This window comes from Hemicordylus capensis, chromosome 2 (assembly GCF_027244095.1).
Source record: "Hemicordylus capensis ecotype Gifberg chromosome 2, rHemCap1.1.pri, whole genome shotgun sequence".
Lineage (NCBI taxonomy): Eukaryota > Metazoa > Chordata > Lepidosauria > Squamata > Cordylidae > Hemicordylus > Hemicordylus capensis.
This window is the reverse complement of record NC_069658.1, coordinates 322,350,740-322,368,832: the sequence shown is the minus strand read 5'-3', so window position 1 is coordinate 322,368,832 and position 18,093 is coordinate 322,350,740. Positions and strand designations below refer to the sequence as shown.

The following is an 18,093-nucleotide window of genomic DNA, read 5'->3' as shown; positions in this document are numbered from 1 at the left end:
ACAGAGATTCTATGCATGATACTGCATTCCTGCTGGAGCACTTTGGTTAACAACTCTTACTTATCTCTCCCACTTCTCCAAGCTGTTGGAAGTTAAACTTTCCAAGGCCAGCTTACTATGAGGAAAGAAGAACAGTGGAGGCTTATGGCATACTTGTGAAAATCTGTTTATACGTTTTGCAGATTGAAAAGGGATGGTTGGATGCAGGCCCCAGCGTTCAACAAGTTCAGAGCACACCAGGCTCCTCCTGACAAACCTCTGCTATCTGCACTCCAGAGAGCCGCTTCGGAACTACTTCCCCATGCCAGGATCACATTATCAGTCCCTGCTGCTTCCAAGAAATCTCATCCATTGCTTGTGGATAGCCAATAAATGGAGAACCTCTCCGTGAAGGCAAGACACTCTGAGCTTTAAGTGTAAGATTTTGATCCAGGCCTGACCTGCCTTTCAGTGGTCCTGTTCTCTAGGAAATTTGCAGCTCTGTCCTAAACTCTGAACACAGTCCAGCAAATGTTAAGCCCTATTCACACATAATGTTCAGTGCATGTACAAGCAGCGTACAGTGTACAAACATACAAATCTTCATGCACGTAGTTATTCACAAGTTAAGCTGAATGCAAATATAGCAGTACACTTCCTACCTTCACCATGCATGTGAAAGGCCTGTACTCAGGTTCATTTTTTAAATGAACTAGTGTACAGGTGAACCACATTATCCATGGGGTTTCTGTTCTCTGCTACAACTGCATTAAGTCAATCAGATTGGGGGGTTAGGTTCCTGGAGACTGGAAAATGGGCCATAAAACTGGGGTGGTGGTAAAAAAAGTGCTCTACTGTGCTCCACAGGTCTCCAGCTGTCCAGGAATGCCCCCACCCTAGTCTGAAATTCCCCATTTTTCCACAGAAATTCATGGGGAAAATGCTTTTTAAAAAAACAAATAAGCAACAAAATGGTTCCTTTTCACAACATGGCAGCTGGAAATGACCCCCAAGGTCATTTATGGCCACCTAGGAACTGTGCATACATGGCTTTTAATGCTTTTGTATCTGAATAACAAGGCCGGGTGTCAATTAGGCATTCACAGATATGTGGAACCATAAACAGCAAGGTCCACCTGTACAGTCATTCACACAAAAACATGTATGTGTATGCAAATGCCTGAATGCATGTACAACATAATGTCTGAATAGGGCTTTAGTCCACATTAAATCCCACTAACTGGGCAAGCAGCAGAATGAGCTTTAGTCATGGCAGACTTTAGTCCTGTTGATTTCACTGGGATCTAATAGTGACAAAAATTGAATGAATGTGCTCTGTGGTTGAATTCTTGAGGAGAATTCTACTATGGAGTGGAATAAATATTTCCATCCCATGCACATTAAAGAGGGGCCTTCACATTTCTACCATGAGACAGAAAGTGGCTGCTTCTCATTTGTTACGGAATCATTCACATATTTTCCCCTAGACCTGATTGCATTGACATTTCTTCCCCTTCCCGAACACGCTTTGAATTTTTCTTTCTTTGCTTCTGTGACGAAGCTTTGTTGTTTGAGCAATTTCTCTCCCCTCTGTCCTATAAAAACTTTAGAATAGAAAATTAGATCAAAGGAACAATGGCACTGTTTGCTGATGACAGGAGTCTGGCTAATGAAGGAAGCCCATCATGTGCCCCAAAGCAGAGGTGGGGGAGGACAAAGGTCAGCAATGTCCTTTATTCCAGGAGAAATATGATCCTCTTCCATGATAGTGTTGTGACATGTGCCCGGGCAACCTAGATGAAGTCATTACAGCTGTGTGGGCTGCAGACCTTAGTTCCACAAGGCAAATGGATGGATGGAGGAAGGGGATTATACGGGATTCTCAAAGCTTGGCAGGGATTCAGATTGGGCTGGTTATTGCTAACTAATGCTGCCTTTATTAAAAGGCTTTGTGGGAAGGGGGTTAAGAGCTTGGCCAAGAATATGCACATAAGCTAGAATGGAAAATAAACAAACCACAGAGAGCCCAAGTGAGAAAAGTGTGAAAAAAGGGAGGTGAGAGACAGGATGCAAGATGGGCCAACTGGATAGATGAGCCAAGAAATCAGGGTCATCTCTGTGTTACTGATTGATTAAGTGAGATGCTGATCTCTGGGGTCTCTGAAATTGTTTGCATGTAGAAGAGCTGCTGTTGTCCTGCCTTCTTGCCTCTCCTGTGAGACTGGCTCCTACAGTATACTGTAGTATGACAATTCATTCATCCTTGAGGAAGAAGCTGGGTGGGGGAGTGTGATTGAGTGCAAATAGGGAATGGTGGCTACTCTCTGGCAATCAGACACCTCCGTGTAGGGCTGGAAAAGACTCTTGCCTGAAACCCTAGAGAGGCATCACTAATCAGTGTAGACAATACTGAACTAGATAGAGCATAATCCTGTCTGACTCAGTAAGGCAGCTTCCTATGTTCAATGATTATCATTACCATTTTAGCACAGAAAATGCTACCACACACTGACCAATATCTAGAACTTAGTGCTGGCAGAATGATAAAGGTGAAGTTGTGCCATCGTGTTGGTGTTGACTCCTGGCGACCACAGAGCCCTGTGGTTTTCTTAGAATACAGGAAGGGCTTACCATTGCCTCCTCCCACGTAGTATGGGATGATGCCTTTCAGCATCTTCCTATATCGCTGTTGCCTGAGATAGGCGTTTCCCATAGTCTGGGAAACAGACCAGCGGGGATTCGAACCAGCAGCCTCTTGCTCTCTAGGCAAGTTACTTCCCCACTGTGCCATTAGGTGGCTTCTTCTGGCAGAATGATTCTACACTTTAAAATACTACATGTAAAATTGTGCTGGTTCAGAGGAGGGCAACTGTCACAAACTGGTAACTGCAGCAATCTCCCTAAGTTTTCCCCTTTGTTGACTGGCGCTTCTATGCATATTCCCTTTTGGTATGTTGCAAGCGACTGGTGAGAAGAGCTTACCCTTAGTTCTTGAGGGTCAGCCCACTTTCTTTGGCATAATGCAGTTATGTGTGCAGCTCTAGGGACAAGAAACTGTGCATTAGGTATACGAAAGCCTTGGAAGGCCCTTAACAAAAGAGGCAAATGCATTGAGATAAACACAACCCTGCTTACTGCAACCCTATGAATGTGCTGAAATAAACGCTCGTGCCAACTCAGCACAGAGGCATCCTTGAAGGTGGTGGTTCTCTTTTATATTTGGAAGGGGTAGAACAACTGTTCTGTTCAGCCCAGCATAGCATTTCTCCCTGTATCTGTTCTTGGTGGTGTGTGTGTGTGTGTGTGTGTGTGTGTGTGAGTGAAATTGTGAGCCCTTTGGAGACAGGACCGCTTTTTCATACCTTGTGCTATGTAAATTGCTTTGTGAAGTTTCTTGTTGAGAAGCAGCATATACATATTTTAACACTAATAATGATAATCCAAACTGTACCAATAGGAGCATAGCCTACTGTACAGTCGTGACTTAAAGATGCTTTCCGCTTCTGTTAGATGCCACTCCTTTTCAAGGGTATATTACATCATTCCAGAATAGCAGCACTTCTCTCTTCTAATTTAAGTCTTCCAGCAATTGTCAAATGGTAAAGAAAATAGCCGTTCTTGGAAGGCATGGCTTTCAGTGGCAGCCGAGGTTTAAAACACCCCTTGTAGAAAGCTTCCTCCTTTTCTGGGGGCTTTGACACTTGCTTGTTGTTTTCAGCTGCAGCATGATGCCCCCTAGCAACAGGCTTTGGTATTTCATTGGTCAGCCTAAGTAATGCTGAATGAACATTTCCTTCGTTAGGTAGAAGCGCCTGAGCACTGCTGTGTGAAGTCAAAAAGTCCTTTTTGAGTTTTAGAACCTTCTCTTTCCTTCTGCAAATTTAATTCTGGGTAATCTCTCTGAGACTTGTAGGTATTGCATTTTCCAAAAACGTTGTTCTATACTACAGGTACAAGAGATGCCCCATCTATTAAAACTGGAGTATCCAGTTTGATTCTCAAGTTATTCTTTCTCAAAATAATATTCACAATATGAGAGACAAAATGGTAGCTGCTTGTAAAGTTAACTGGGCACAGAATGATTATTTCTCATTATGACAGTATTGAGGCAGCAGGGACACAAGACCTACAGTATATATATATATATATACAATCCAAAAAGTGCCCCAGCTGCATTTTATACTTGCACAATAATCTTTTAAGCCCTGGTCCAGCACCAGTAGTACAATATACTACTGTTGGCATATTTGTGTTTTAAATACAGGGCTACATAAGTGTTCCAGCACTGGCTTTGTGCAGCAAGTGAGGAGGTTTTAAAATAATTAAACTTCTGGAATTTTATTTATTTATTACATTCATGTGGTGGATCTACAGAGGGAGAGGGGGCAGAGGGTGAGGAAGACTTGACACAGTTTGTATAAAGAAGGCTGGATGGCTGCTCCAGCACTGAGTGGCTTGACAACAAGATGCAAGGCTGCCAATCTGTTAAAGACATGCGGGGAGAAAATCACAAAATGGCAGAGGCAGCAGGGGTGTGGAATGTGTGGCATGAATCATCTCTAGGTGTTCAGCACACTTGCACTGAGGGTGGTGCTTTTTGTTCTTTGTTTTAAATCAGGACTGTTGAGAATGGGGTGCCATGCCTTTTAGGAGAACTTCAAAAGACTCTGCATCATTCAAGAGAGAAGAGCCGCACTATCTGGGTCATATCAGCATCTTCTCCACTCTGATGAAAAGCAGGAGAGCCCAGAACCCGGAGGCAACTCTTTCCTACCCCAACAGTTCTTTTTAAGCAGTTATTTATCGACTGCTAGAATAGCTGTGGAAGCAATCTAGGCTTGGCTGGAATGTGCTAGCTGGAAATATCTTCGCTGTGATACCTCCCTCTGAAGAGCTATTGTGGTGCACTCTTGTGAACTCCTCAGCTCTCAAAGCTGCTAATGGAGCCTGCAACCTAAACCTTGTCTCTGAAAATTTCCTGTGTGATGGAGGGACATTAGCCAGTTGTGAGCTTTGCAGCAGTGCTGACCAGCTTATACAAACTAAAGGACTTGTGATATTTTGCCTACAGGGACACTAAGATGGAGCAGTCTATGGGAAACCCACTGCATTCAGCGGTACTTACCTTCCAATAAGGGCGCCTAAGACAGCAGCCTTGGTGAGATGTGAGAGGCTGAGGGAGGTCTGAACCCTCACAATTGTCTTCCTCATTTATTTACTGCTTCAATTTTGCCCAGGAAATATAGAGTTGGGGCGATCTGCTCGAGCCTTTAACGGAAGCTTACTGACTTGGTTGGCAGACTGCAAGTGTCCTCTTTCAGCTCAATTTAATACATGAAACACTTACTAGAGGGCAGCCTGTTGTGGTGATGAGACAAATATAAGCATGTTAATTATCAGACTGTCAGCTGTAAAAGCACACACGGTTTGCTTCTTTGCTAGAGAACCAAGGGCCACTGGCACCTGCTAAAGTTGTCCAGTTGTTAATCTGGCCAGGGCCTTTCTTGTTTCTGATGTCTCTGCTGCCCCTCCTGTCTAAAACACAGGTCCTTTACCTCCCTTTCCTTCCTCAACTCTTCCTTAGGGATCCTGGGGCAAGCCCTGAACTAATTGAATTCAATTAGCACTCTCTCCTCCATGACAGACTGTAATTAATTGCACCTTGGACCCCCGGCACTCCCTCGCCCAGTCCTGACATCTGTTTAAAGCATTTCCCCTGCTATTTCAGTCCTGCCTTCAAGCACCTAGCATCTATGGAGTGCAGAATGCAGCATTCCTGTTCTGCTTCTAATGCTCCCTTGCGTGGATATTTCTTAATGTTTGCTTGTATGCAAATCAATATTTGGACTAACATTTAGATAATTCACTAAAAGTTAGCCTTTGGGAGTGGGACTGTTCCTTGCAAAGTCCCAATTCGGGGTCAAAGGAGAAAAGATGTAAATTATAAAGTACTTTGGCAGGAAGGTTTGTATACTGTAATTACAAGTATTTGTAGTAATACTCAGAGGGAACTTAAGCAAGTTGGGAAATGTCTTTAGGCAATCCAAAGCCATATTCAAACTAAGCCTTCTGCTTCTACACATAGACACCCCCCGCCCCCGGAAGCTTAATAGAGTCATTACAATCTGTTTCTCATCTTCTAATTCTATTCCTATTTGGAGCCTGAGAATGCAGACACTAGATGCATGCATGTTAACATGGTGCTCATGTCCAAATGTTATCTACCACCACATGGTGCCTGGTGATGTTCATGTAAACAGTTAGCAAAATAACTTTACATATCACAATGAATGAACCATTCCCACTGCTGGCACCAGACTAGCAGATCTTGAGGGAGTGTGACAGAACCAAGTGGGCAGGAAGACTTGGGTGGGATTGCCAGATTCAGCATGGGTTAGAGTTTCTTCCATCACTGCATCATTAAGACAGATACCTGCAAGACTGCTAAAAAATGAAAGTCACAGAAAGCTATCCCATATGAAATCTGACACTGAAATTTTCCTAAAGTTGCATGTTAGATATGTAGCAAATTGAAAAGCACAGTGCAAGGGTTCTTACGGTATTTCCCCATGTGAACCTTAAGTAGCTTTTGAGCCTCTCAGACTACATGCTTGTGTGATCATGTTAATGTGGAACGGAGGATTTGGTGATCTGAGTGGGTATTCTGGCCAGTGAAAGTTTTGCATTCACTGATTCAAGCAAAAACACATGCAGCTTCATATGGGACAGAGCCCATCATCTCGGCATTAACTGGTTGAATAACTTCAAAGATCCTCTGTGGTTTGGTAACCTTGAGAACAGAGTTTTGGTGCTTGTGGAACTTCCTCCATCAACACAACCAACTCTAATGATGTAAAAATGGTTGAAGATGGAGTTCCAGTGACATCAGCTTTTTGCACTGACTGTCCTAATAACCACTAGGGGCATTGGGAGTAGAGGTAGTTAGTGAGGGTCTCCTGCAGTGATCTCCATGCATGTTCCTTAAATAGCTGCAGCAACTAAACTCTGCTGGAATACTCTGCTAAAATTACTTTCCCCAAAGGAAAAGATAAATAATCATAAAACTCCAATAAAAGTCACATAGGGTAATACTTCTATTAGGACCATCTAAAACATTGCAAAATAATGAGCAACCTTTTGACTTTTTCAGTTTGGATTTCTGATGGCCCAACTCGGTGGCCTACAACTAGCAGTATCAGTGGCTGATAGTAGGGAGAGATACCTGGAGCTTTCTACCTAATGCTTTCCATTATCTAAAAGCTGTACAGGAATGGAGGTTCATATTAGAAACCTATGCTGTTATATATTTCTCAAGCTGCTGGGCTTAGCTATTGTTGGTGGGCTTAGCTATTGTTGGAGAGAGGGAGATGCTGGCCTGGTTGAGCCACAGTAGAACCTATTAATTTATTTATTATCAGGGGGGAAATTGCACCATCTTGATCTCTTAAACAAGTTGTTCTAGTAAGAACTAATCAGCCTACTTTCCTTTCACTGTCTCTACATCTGGACTAAATTTGGTGCAAGTCAAGGTACACAAGTTAGATCCCTTGAGCCTCAAATGTTCATGTGTCCGCGATCTGGGAGCGGGGTGGATGTCTTCATTACAGACTGCACCATTGAGGTGTCCCTGTGTGTCACTCACTATAGCTGTTCCAAATTTGGTTCAAATTGGTTAGACAGTTCTCAAGTTAGTGCACTCGCACCTCAAAAGTGTATACATCCGCCATCTTGGATTGGGGTGAGTGACATCATCACAAACTACACTATTGGGGCATCCCTATGTGTCAATTCTGTTGTAGCAAATTTGGTTCATATCGATTAGATTGCCTACAAGTTAGTTCACTTGCATCTCAAATGTTCACGTCAGCCATCTTGAATTGGGGTGGATGACATCATCACAGTCTTCACTGTTGAGGTGTCCCTATGTGTCCTTACAGCTGCAGCAAATTTGGTTCAAATGGGTTAAGTGGTTCACAAGCTAGCCCACTTGTTCTTCAAAAGTTTACACATCCGCCATCTTGAATCAGTGTGGATGACATCATCACAAACTATGCCATTGAGGTGTCCCTGTGTGTCACTCACTGCAACAGTACCCAATTTGGTTCAAATGAGTTAGGCCCTCCATAAAATAGCTCTCTTGAGCCTCAGATGTTCACACAGCCGCCATCCTAAATTGGAGTGGATGACATCATCACACACCACGCCGTTAGGACATCCCTATGCATCCCTACAGCTGTAGCAAATTTAGTTCAAATTGGTTAGGCGGTTCACAAGTTAGCCCATGTGCCTCAAAAATTTACACGTCCGCCGTCTTGGATCGGGGTAGATGACATCATCACAAACTATGCCGTTGAGGTGTCCCTACAACTGTACCCAATTTGGTTCACATTGGTCTAGGCATTGCAATGGGTGATCTCATAAACCAACTGGAAAGTAGGCTAAAAATGCTCAAGACTGTTTAAAAAGTGGTTTACAAAATGCAGCCCCGTGCGATGTCAGTTTACTTTGAAGTAAGGCCCACCGTGTTCAATGGAACAGTAAGTGTGCATAGGCTTGTTAGGTGTGGTAACCCGACGGCTTAAGTCCATGGATTTATTGATTGAGTTTTTAAAATCTAGCCAATATTAGGCAACCCAGCCCTCTGCTCTCTTTTATTTTGTTCAGCTATAGGCACCACCTTAGGGCTCACATAAAATGATATCACCTTTTAGAGAAACAAAAAGGATCAGATATGGGTCTGTCCAAAATGGACATTTGGCAGAGAGGAGGACTGAGGGACACTCCTGGAATCTTTCCATCTGGCTAGAGTTATGATCAATATATTTCTTTTAAAAGAATAAGGGGAGGTTTTGGAACAGAAAAACTGTTGCAGGCATGGAGAGGTGGTTCGTAGGAAACTATCCCAGGAGATTAGAAGATCGGCTTTGCTTTTTGTTTTTGTTTTTATCCCACTCTGCTGCCAAGGATCAAATCCATCCCTTTCGTATGAATGGATGAAAGTCAGTCAATGGAACTACAGCAGGGAGCAATTTAGCCTTGTGGTTGCCTTTCCATCCGGCTCGCCAGAAAGTGGGTAGAGCTGAAAAGGGCACACACACACACACACACAGAGCCCTTCTCTCTTCTCAGAGGGCAGTGTGTGTGTATGTTCTTTGGGAGCCTGCAGTAGGCAGCTCTGCGGCAGCAGGCGTGCCGTGCAGCTGCCGGGAAGTCCTGGAAGGCGGTCTGGGCTGAGTCTCTCTCTCTCTCTCCCCTCTCAGGGCTTGTTCTGTGGCAATCTCCTTGCGAGAAGCTGGGTGGAGCCATGCCTATATAAAACTTTGCAGTAGACTCGCAGCCAGCTGAGCTCCTTAGGGCAAGCAGCGCTTGCTTGTTAACTGAGAGGGAAGACAAGCAGGCTGTGCAGGCTACCCTGGCCAGCTGGAGTGCATCCTTGAGCAGACTGGAGAGGGGGGATTAGTGGCAAAAGCCCCCTGAGCTGACAGGAGCAAGGAGGTGGTCCCTGCCAGAGCAGGGCAGCAGCCGTGGGAGCAAGAGCTGAGTGACAGGCAAGGGAGTCAGCATGCAGCGTGGATACATCTTTGCTGGCCTGGCAACTTGGTGGTGGTTCACTTGGTATCTCTTGGCCACCTGCGACGCCACCAAGGGCAGCGTGCCCCGACTTCGCCTCTCATATAAAGGTAAGCTGTCGTAGTGATCATTTTCAGCAAGAAGCACTCTCTCTTCTGATTCATGCTCTGTATAGCTCTTCGTAACTATTCTTCCAGCAACCCTTTGAGGTAGGTGTTGATGTACCCATTTTCCAGAACCGAAGCTAAGCAGAGCAAGTACAACCTGGAAAGGGTCAGAGAAGCATGGGGGGTTGAACCCTGGGTTCCCGGTGTCAAGCCTGTCTTTATGCACAAGGCTAAACATTTTTTTGGCTTAAAGTGGTATATAAGAAGAATGTTAACATAGCTTTGGCCAGAATGCACATCGTTTTGATCTCTCAGATTGGCTCTCTTCCACTTTCTATTTGTGTATGAATTACATTCCTCTACATCAAGAAGTGCAAGAGGGGCTTGGAGGTACTTCTTAAATTAATGTCATTTCTGTTTTATTCTCTGGAACAGACTGATGGTGTTTGTGTATTTCTCTCAGCAGTTCAGGTGGAGGTAGCTTCACTCTTTTTGTTGGGTTCATGGTTGGCTCCCAAATCCCACATGGAGTTTCTTTGGGTTGAGATCCACATTCTTAAGAGGAGGGGTGTGACACATTCCATTTAATCACCTTGATCCTTACTTATTAATTATTGTGAAACTTTGGTAAGGTAAGGGAAAGGGTAGGGAATGAGATGCCAGGGAGGCAAACTTGGCTAGGCTTGTGTGAGAGTGTGAATGTTCCACAAATCAAGAGTATGAAGGTGGTGAGAATCAAGTAGTAGAAGTGTTGGAAGATTTTATGGAATTAAGGGAGGTGTTCAAGCATTTGCATATCAACACTTACGTCTTTCTCCACATGTGACATTTCATGCATGCAAGCACACATCCAACAATACACATACATATACTGCATCACACATCGGGAAAAGCATGTTCAAGGAAATGTGGAAATGGACTGTGGCTGCCAACTGACTAGAAAATAAAATTTGCCTTGTCTGCTCACGTGCCTTCAACAGCTACTCGTATATAGAAATGAATGGGGAAAGCTTTTTACCACGTGGAGCTAAATGGCATCACTGCCTGTCAGTGTCTGCAGATCAAACTTCTGCAAAGGCACAGCGACAGGGACCCGTTAAAGACTGGCAACCCTTGAATCTCCTCAGAGCTGAGGTGTAAATTTCATTCTGCATTTATTTGGCTTCTCTGGTTCCATGTAACACTCCAAGGATACAAGATAAGTGATACAAATCATTCACTTCTAGAGGTACACTATGCACCCCTGAAATATTATTTGGTGTGACACTGTGAGGGCCAACCAGATGTGACCTTAAATGCATCTTTGGATTCCTGAAATGTTCAAATTAACCAAAAGCAGTTGTGGAGACTTGATTTGGATCGGGACTCTGGTGGTGCAGGTGTGAGGTGGAGTTTATCCCTTCCCACCTGTACAGTTTTCCTACTGAAAACCACTCCCTCCACCCAAAGGTTCATTTTTCAGCACATAGGTTTGGGGATGTGTGTGGAATTTTCAGTGGGGAAACAGAATGGGTCCCCCCAGCCCAGCTCCCTCCTCTGTGGTTAAATTAAATGCATCTGAAATCCCAAGCACAGGATTGAAAGACATGTTAAAGTCCTGTCCAGTTTGGCCCTGAGCACATGCCCACTTTTCATGTAGTCACACTAAGGCAGGAGTTCTTCACCAATCTTCAAATATTACCCATAGACTCCAACCCTATTTACATAATACATTTTCATAAGACGACGACGACTACTACTACTACTACTACTACTATGAATATTTATATACCGTTCTGCTCAAGGTTCTCAAAGCAGTTTATATTTTAAAAAACAATTAATTAAGGTAATTAATTAAGATGATCCCCTGTCCCCAAAGGACTCACAGTCTAAAAAGAAACATAAAGCAGCTACCAACATCAGCCACTGGAGGGATGCTATGTTGGGGCTGGATAGGGCCAGTTAGTCTCCTCCTGCTAAATTTAAGAGAATCGCCACTTTAAAAGGAGTTTCCTTGCTCAATTAGCAGTAGGGATGTGCACGAACCGGCGCTTGGCCGGTTTGGTGGCAGTGGGGGGTACCTTTAAGGAGCAGGGAGGGTGTTCATCCCCCCTCTTCATTTCCCTTGCTGGTACTGTCTGCAAAACCACTGACGCGGGGCAGCTGCATACCTCCTTGCTGCCCCGGTCAGCATCGAACCGGAAGTGGCCGGTGCACATGCATGACATGCGCATGTCAAGTTCTGACGCTGACCTGGGAAGCAAGGAGGTATTCTAACGCCCTGCACCGGTGGTTATGCAGACAACGCTGGTGGGGGAAACACGGTGGGGGGAATGAGCACCCTCCCTGCTTCTTAAAGGTGACCCCCTGCTGCCAAAATGGCCCAAACTCTGGACTTCTGAACTGGTCTGGCAGACCAGAAAGGACCACTGAACCATTTCGTGCACATTCCTATTTAGCAGGGGACTGAAGAAGCTGTAGAAGGCCGGTGAGGGTTCTGTGGGATCCCAGCACTGGAGCAGGAGAGCACTGGAAGCAAAGCAGCAAATGACTAATGGATACCTCTGGGCTCTTTTCATGGACATTGCTGAAATGTCACTCTGGTATCTCTTGTCAATAGTGAAGGTATAATTAATTAGTCATCAAGCAAACACTGAATGAGATTCATGACAGGCTCAAATGTGTCCAATTCTGGGCCCTGCTGATCTTGTGGTAGCAAGCATGACTTGTCCCCTTTGCTAAGCGAGGTCTGCCCTGGTTGCATCTGAATGGGAGACTACATGAGAGCACTGTGAGATATTCCCCTCAGGGGATGGGGCTGCTCTGGGAAGAGCACCTGCCTGCTTGCATGCATGCAAAAGGTTCCAAGTTCCCTCCCTGGCAGCATCTCCGAGATAGGGCTGAGAGAGAGTCCTGCCTGCAACCTGGAGATGCCGCTGCCAGTCTGTGAAGACATTACTGAGCTAGATGGCCCAATGGTCTGTCTCGGTATATGGCAGCTTCCTGTGTTCCTAAGAAAGACGTTGATATACTGGAATGGGTTGAGGGCAGCAAATATAGTGAGGGGTTTGCAAAACAAGTCCTATGAGGAATGATTGAAGGAACTGGGTATAGCCTGGAGCAGAAAAGACCAAGGGGAGATATGAAGGCCATCTTCAAATATCCAAAGGGCTGTCACACTGAAGAAGGAGAAGACTTCTTCTCTGTTGCTCCTGAGGACAGGACTAGAACCAGTGGGTTGAAATTACAAGGTGAAGGTTTTAGGATAGGCCTTGGGAGGAATTTTCTAATGGTAAAAGCGGTTTGACAGCAGAACAGTCTCTTCATGCAGTGGTGGGCTCTCCTTCACTGGAGGTTTAAAACGGAGCCTGGACAATAATCGGTCAGGGATGCTGTAGTCGCTTCCTGCCCTGAGCAGCAGGAGGAGGGGATTGGACTAGAACAGGGTTTCTTAACCTTGGGCTTCCAGATGTTTTTGGACTACAACTCCCATCATCCCCAGACATGGTCTTTGTGGCTGAGGATGATGGGAGTTGTAGTCCAACAACATCTGGGGGCCCAAGGTTAAGAAACCCTGGACTAGAAGGCTTCCAAGATCCCTTCTTTCTCCAACATTCTATGATTCCATGACAGCGTCTATTAATAGACACATGAAGCTGCCTTACATTCTGTTGAGTCATTGTTCCATCTAGCCCACAATTGGCTACTCTGATGATTGGCAATGGCTCTGCCAGGTCACAACTGGGTGCACTTTCCCAGCCCTTCTACTGACGATCCCCTTTAACTGGAGATGCAGTAGACTGAACCTGAGGTCTTCTGTATGCACGGCATGCACTCCTCTGGCACAGAGCGATATGGCCCTCCCCGTGGTCTGTGTTCCCAGGAGAAAGTTGTAACAACGTTAGCCTGCTTTGTTTCAGCTGTCAAGGCTCTGTTTTCTTTGGCCAAAAATGGGTGAGATTATTCTGTCTTGGAACAGGACAGGTGGCATGATTGGGAATAAGAGGGGATATTCCAGGTGCCTCCGAACCCTCTCAGCAGTGGGGTCAGCCAAGGCTCACACCTCCAAGATGTAACTTGGCTTGACTGCTGCTGCCCTTTTACACTCCTCATGAGTGAATGAGGTCAGGTCTGACTGTCAGGGCAGCAGAGATTGAACTTCTATGCCTAGGAGCAGCCAAGGAGCATGCATATTTGGAATGCCTGATCTGCATATTTGCAAGCTCTGAATTTAGAAACATAGGAAGCAGCCTTATACTGGGTCAGGCCATTGATCCATCTTAGCTTAGTATGGTCGAGTACAGGGATTCTCAAGGTTGGGTCCCCAGATGTTATTAGACTACAACTCCCATAATCCCCAGCCAAAGGCCCCTGGGCCTGGGGATTATGGGAGTTGAAGTCCAATAACATCTGGGGACCCAACATTGAGAATCCCTGGTCTAGTACACTGCCGGGCAGTGGCTCTCTCGGCTTTCAGGCAGCAGTCTCTCCCAGACCTACCTGAGGATACCAGGGAGTGAACCTGGGACCTCACCTTCTGCATTCAAGCATACACTGAGCTATGGCCCTATCCTCTTAAGGGGAGTATCTTACAGTGCTCACATGTAGTCTCCCATCCTAATGTAAACCAAGGTGGACCCTGCTTGGCTAAGGGGACCTCACTTGAATGCTGTGAATGATTGGATGGGCAAAGGCTTGTTAGGAATGGGCCTTTTGTCATTCAGTTGCCATTCCATTCTCCCAGATGTTGATTTACTGCCAGATCCAGAGTGCTATACTCATAAAGTGTGCATAATATAGTGATGAGTTGGCAGAGTTGTCGGCAATTGTAATGGACATTTTGGACATTTCTAGGGTTAGGGGTGCTGGACAGCTGGAGCTTTTAATTCTGCTGTCACTAGACAAAGTGACAGGGCAGGGAGTTCTGTGAACAGGCTCCAAGTATATGCCCAGGTGCCAGGACATAACTGCAGCCCTAAACCCAGTGTATTAGAAGTTTAGCAAGGTGTATGGGACTCTGTCATTGTTTGTTAGCCTTACACTGTGAAAACTGTTATGCACAAACATTTTGTATCTGCCTTTTGTTTGGTGAATGAGTCGAATGGAAGGCAAGTATCTACCTTTCAATGCTGAAAATCGGCAACTTTCTTCAGTCTCTTGCAAGCTGCCTCTTAAATGTTGATTCCTAAGTTAGTCTTATTTTTAGTCCTTTTGCTATGTAAATCACTTCAAGAATTTTGTTGTTGTTGAAAAGTGGTACATAAATGTGAATAACATGTTAACTGTTTATAGCCATCCTGGACGCAAAGTCTGAGTTATTTTTGAAAGCCCTGGACAGGACTTCCTTGCACTTCCTGGCACCACAAGCTTGGCTGAGTTCCAGTAAGGCGAGTAAAGCTTGGAGGCTTCAGCATATATCTCAGAGTCGCTTGGTGTGTCAGTAGTATAGCTGAGAACCATATGGTTCTTTGCTGAGAACGGAGATCCTTGGGCTGAAGACACCTCAGGTGCCAAGGTGGCTACAGAGTGTTAGCATGTCAACTTCATGAAGTAAAAATGGAAGCTGATAAGAGGAAAGTGCAAAAGGTGAGACCCAGAGGCAAAAATGTGGGCTCAAGTCCTAATGACAGGTTGAAATTTGTTTTGGAGTTTTGTTGGCAAGCTCCTATGGAAGCCAGTTGTCAAATCCCCATTGGTGCTTGTGGAACTATGTATAGGGGCCCATGTTTGTGAGTAATTTAAAGTGTGACATTCCACTGAAGTATTGCTATAGCTAAAGCAGCAGCTGTACATATTTAGATTTTTTTTTTTTTTTAAAAAAAACCCACTTTCTGGCTGGATGTTCTTTCATTGCTCCAAGATCCAACTGCATGCAAAATGAGATTCTGTGGCCAGCAAGGGAAGTCTCCTTAACCTCAAACTTGCCATGGGAAATGGGAGAAAGTCTGCCTTAAGGAGCAGTTGGGGGAAATGCAGGAAACACAAAACAGAAGAGCTGGATTTGTGCTGGCTCAGAATGAATGCTCATGCAGATTTTCACCAGAGGACACATGTGGTACTGGCTAAGGCCCAGCCTGATGTGGTGTTGTAATTAACTATCTGAGAGCCTCAGAACTGGGAAAGGTAATTAATGTATTTACATAGAATCCTCAATAGAGTTATCCTGCGCAAGGACTCTTTAATTACAGGTTTGCCTCTTCACAGAAGGGAAGTAAAATAAACCTTGTTAAAAAGTGTAAGACAATAATACAAGAATTAACTTGCCAAATTCAGAATATGATACCTTGCTTTTCTAATTTTTTTTTAAATTGGACAACATCCACAATAGGGAGTATTGTAAAATAATGTGAATATAAATCTGAATATTTGCAAGGAAATCCACACTAAGAGAACTTGCTTTCCCCAGATTTGTTTGGACCCGATCCAAGGGGCACTTTTTTGTTTTGGGGTTCGGCACTAAGTTGAAGCAGAGAACAGACTGGCACAGCTGTTAAGGCCATTTGGATATACACAAGACTAAAGGGGCTCAAGGTGGCAGGATTTGGCATTCACAGTTCAGGCATTCAGAGGTGCAGAGTGCATCGTATAGCCACCTCCTCTGTGCTTCCCATTCCAGCAGCAGGTTGGTGCAGACATGGTCTAAGCATAATCTAGTAAAAAGCTAAACTCTCAGTGTTTGTTTTCCAGCAAATGTGAACCACAATGAATCAACACCAGGCTACTTGTGGGTTCTACTGATTTGTTTGAGAACCTCTTCTCCCTGGAATTCCTGTAATCCTATTTTTGTGGAGAAATCTGTGGTGGTCTTCCACACTTCTTCAAGAGTCTTGTGGCACCTTAACATAAGTGTGTGTGTGTGTGCGTGTGTGTGTGCGCACACGCACTGGCACTGTAACCCCTTTGGAATTCCACACCCATTGTTATCGTGAGCTACTCATTCACATTCTTGGGCATTGTTCCAAGTGCCTTGATTATTGCTGGGATCATTTGTGGTCCCCTTTTCAGTAACAACAACAGTTATTGTTTTTGTGAGCATTCATATGCTGCCATACAAATTACAGGTACTCCATTATAAAAACTCCTGGAGAGGTGTTGAAAGGGAGCTAGTTTTAAAACGTCAAGTCTTAGTGTTTTAGCAGGTCAAGACAAAAGCCATTCTGTCAGTCTAACCCTTGGAAATATTCAACATCTGTTTTTTTCATGCCAAGGATTTCACTCAGATTCAAACATTACCTCAGTGGTTTGGTTCCTGCTGAAAATCACTCTTTGTGACTGTGGTAATGCTTGTGGATTTGCATCCCAATGGTTTTGCCTGACTGAGAGGAGATTCAAATGTTTCCACATTTCTGTGGAGCCCCAGTCAAAACGTCTGCATTTCTCCTCTCCAATTGCCTGTTTATTTCATGACAGAGTAGCAGCAACCACACCACCAAAGACACACGGTTATTTTACAGGATAACATGAGGCTTGTTCTAACCAACTGTTTTTCTCTACAGTGCCAGGCTTAGGATGATTGTCTCCTCAGGCAGCCAATCAGAGTGTCCAGCCTTTTTCTTTTAGCTATTCAGAAGAATCCAATCACCATTTTAGTTAGAGAGCAGGGAGGCTGGCTGGCTGTTAGTCTGATCTTCTGCTGGCTTTGTTTGGAAGGGAGGATGCAACCTCTGCTTTCTCTCCCTTGCTCTCTGATCTGTATGCAAAGCATTATGGTCCATTCCCAAAATGACATGCCATAAAAAATGGGAAGGAACAGCAGACTGTAACACTGGACTAATTAGATTCGAAACTGGCATAAGAAGCCAGAAAATTCTTTTAGGGCATATTCATGGATTTCTGTGTCCAAACTGCTTTTCAGATACTTGCAGAAGTGGCTTTCCATGTGGGTGTGGTGCATGTAGAGAAGGAATGGGTTTTATTGGAAGGGAAATAATTATAAAAATCAATTTGCTATGCAGAGAACTAACCAGGTTTTTCTCCGGATTGTGGCCAGTACATATAACATTAATAAGTCCACTGGGGGTTATGGTTCATTGGGCAAGAGTTAAGGAACTATCTATTAAAAACATTTGTTGCTTGCCAGGATGGACACCCAAGTTAAGTGGTGGGCATCCAAGGTGGGTAGAGAGTGGCACTCAGCTGTTCAGCAGACAGGGAGTAGGGAGAGGGTGCCCCCATGCATCTTTGCTTCCCATGGTGTCCTCTAAGTTACAGGAGATGGTTCATAGCTGCAGCAAGCATCATTGAAAAACCTGTGATTTATGTATGTATGCATTTTTGAAATAGGCAGGCAGAGCTGCCCTTGTAACTTCAGAATGCATTTGTTATCCCCTTTCGTAGCTGGCCTCTGCTTATAAGGATTTATTTACATTTACATGTATAGCCTGTGCTTCCTCCAAGAAGCCCAGAGTGATGCACATGGTTACATTTATCTTCCCAACAGTCCTATGAGGAAGGTTAT

General features: G+C 44.6%; 1 protein-coding gene across 12 annotated transcripts in view; it reads left to right on the top strand.

Moving 5' to 3' along the window:
- Positions 1-18,093, top strand: part of SEMA3G (semaphorin 3G) — a 147,287-nt gene that overhangs the window by 37,173 nt on the left and 92,021 nt on the right. For 4 of the 12 annotated variants that reach the window (XM_053299540.1, XM_053299539.1, XM_053299536.1 and 1 more), the window contains 2 exons: positions 183-416; positions 4,598-5,137. Coding sequence is in view for 3 of the 12 variants with exons in the window: in XM_053299547.1 (XP_053155522.1) it covers positions 9,542-9,659 (118 nt within the window). In the remaining 9 variants the exon portion in view is untranslated. Of the gene's footprint in view, positions 1-182; positions 417-4,597; positions 5,138-9,097; positions 9,660-18,093 lie in introns of those variants that run through there. The other 8 variants (XM_053299543.1, XM_053299542.1, XM_053299544.1 and 5 more) reach the window with 5 other exon arrangements.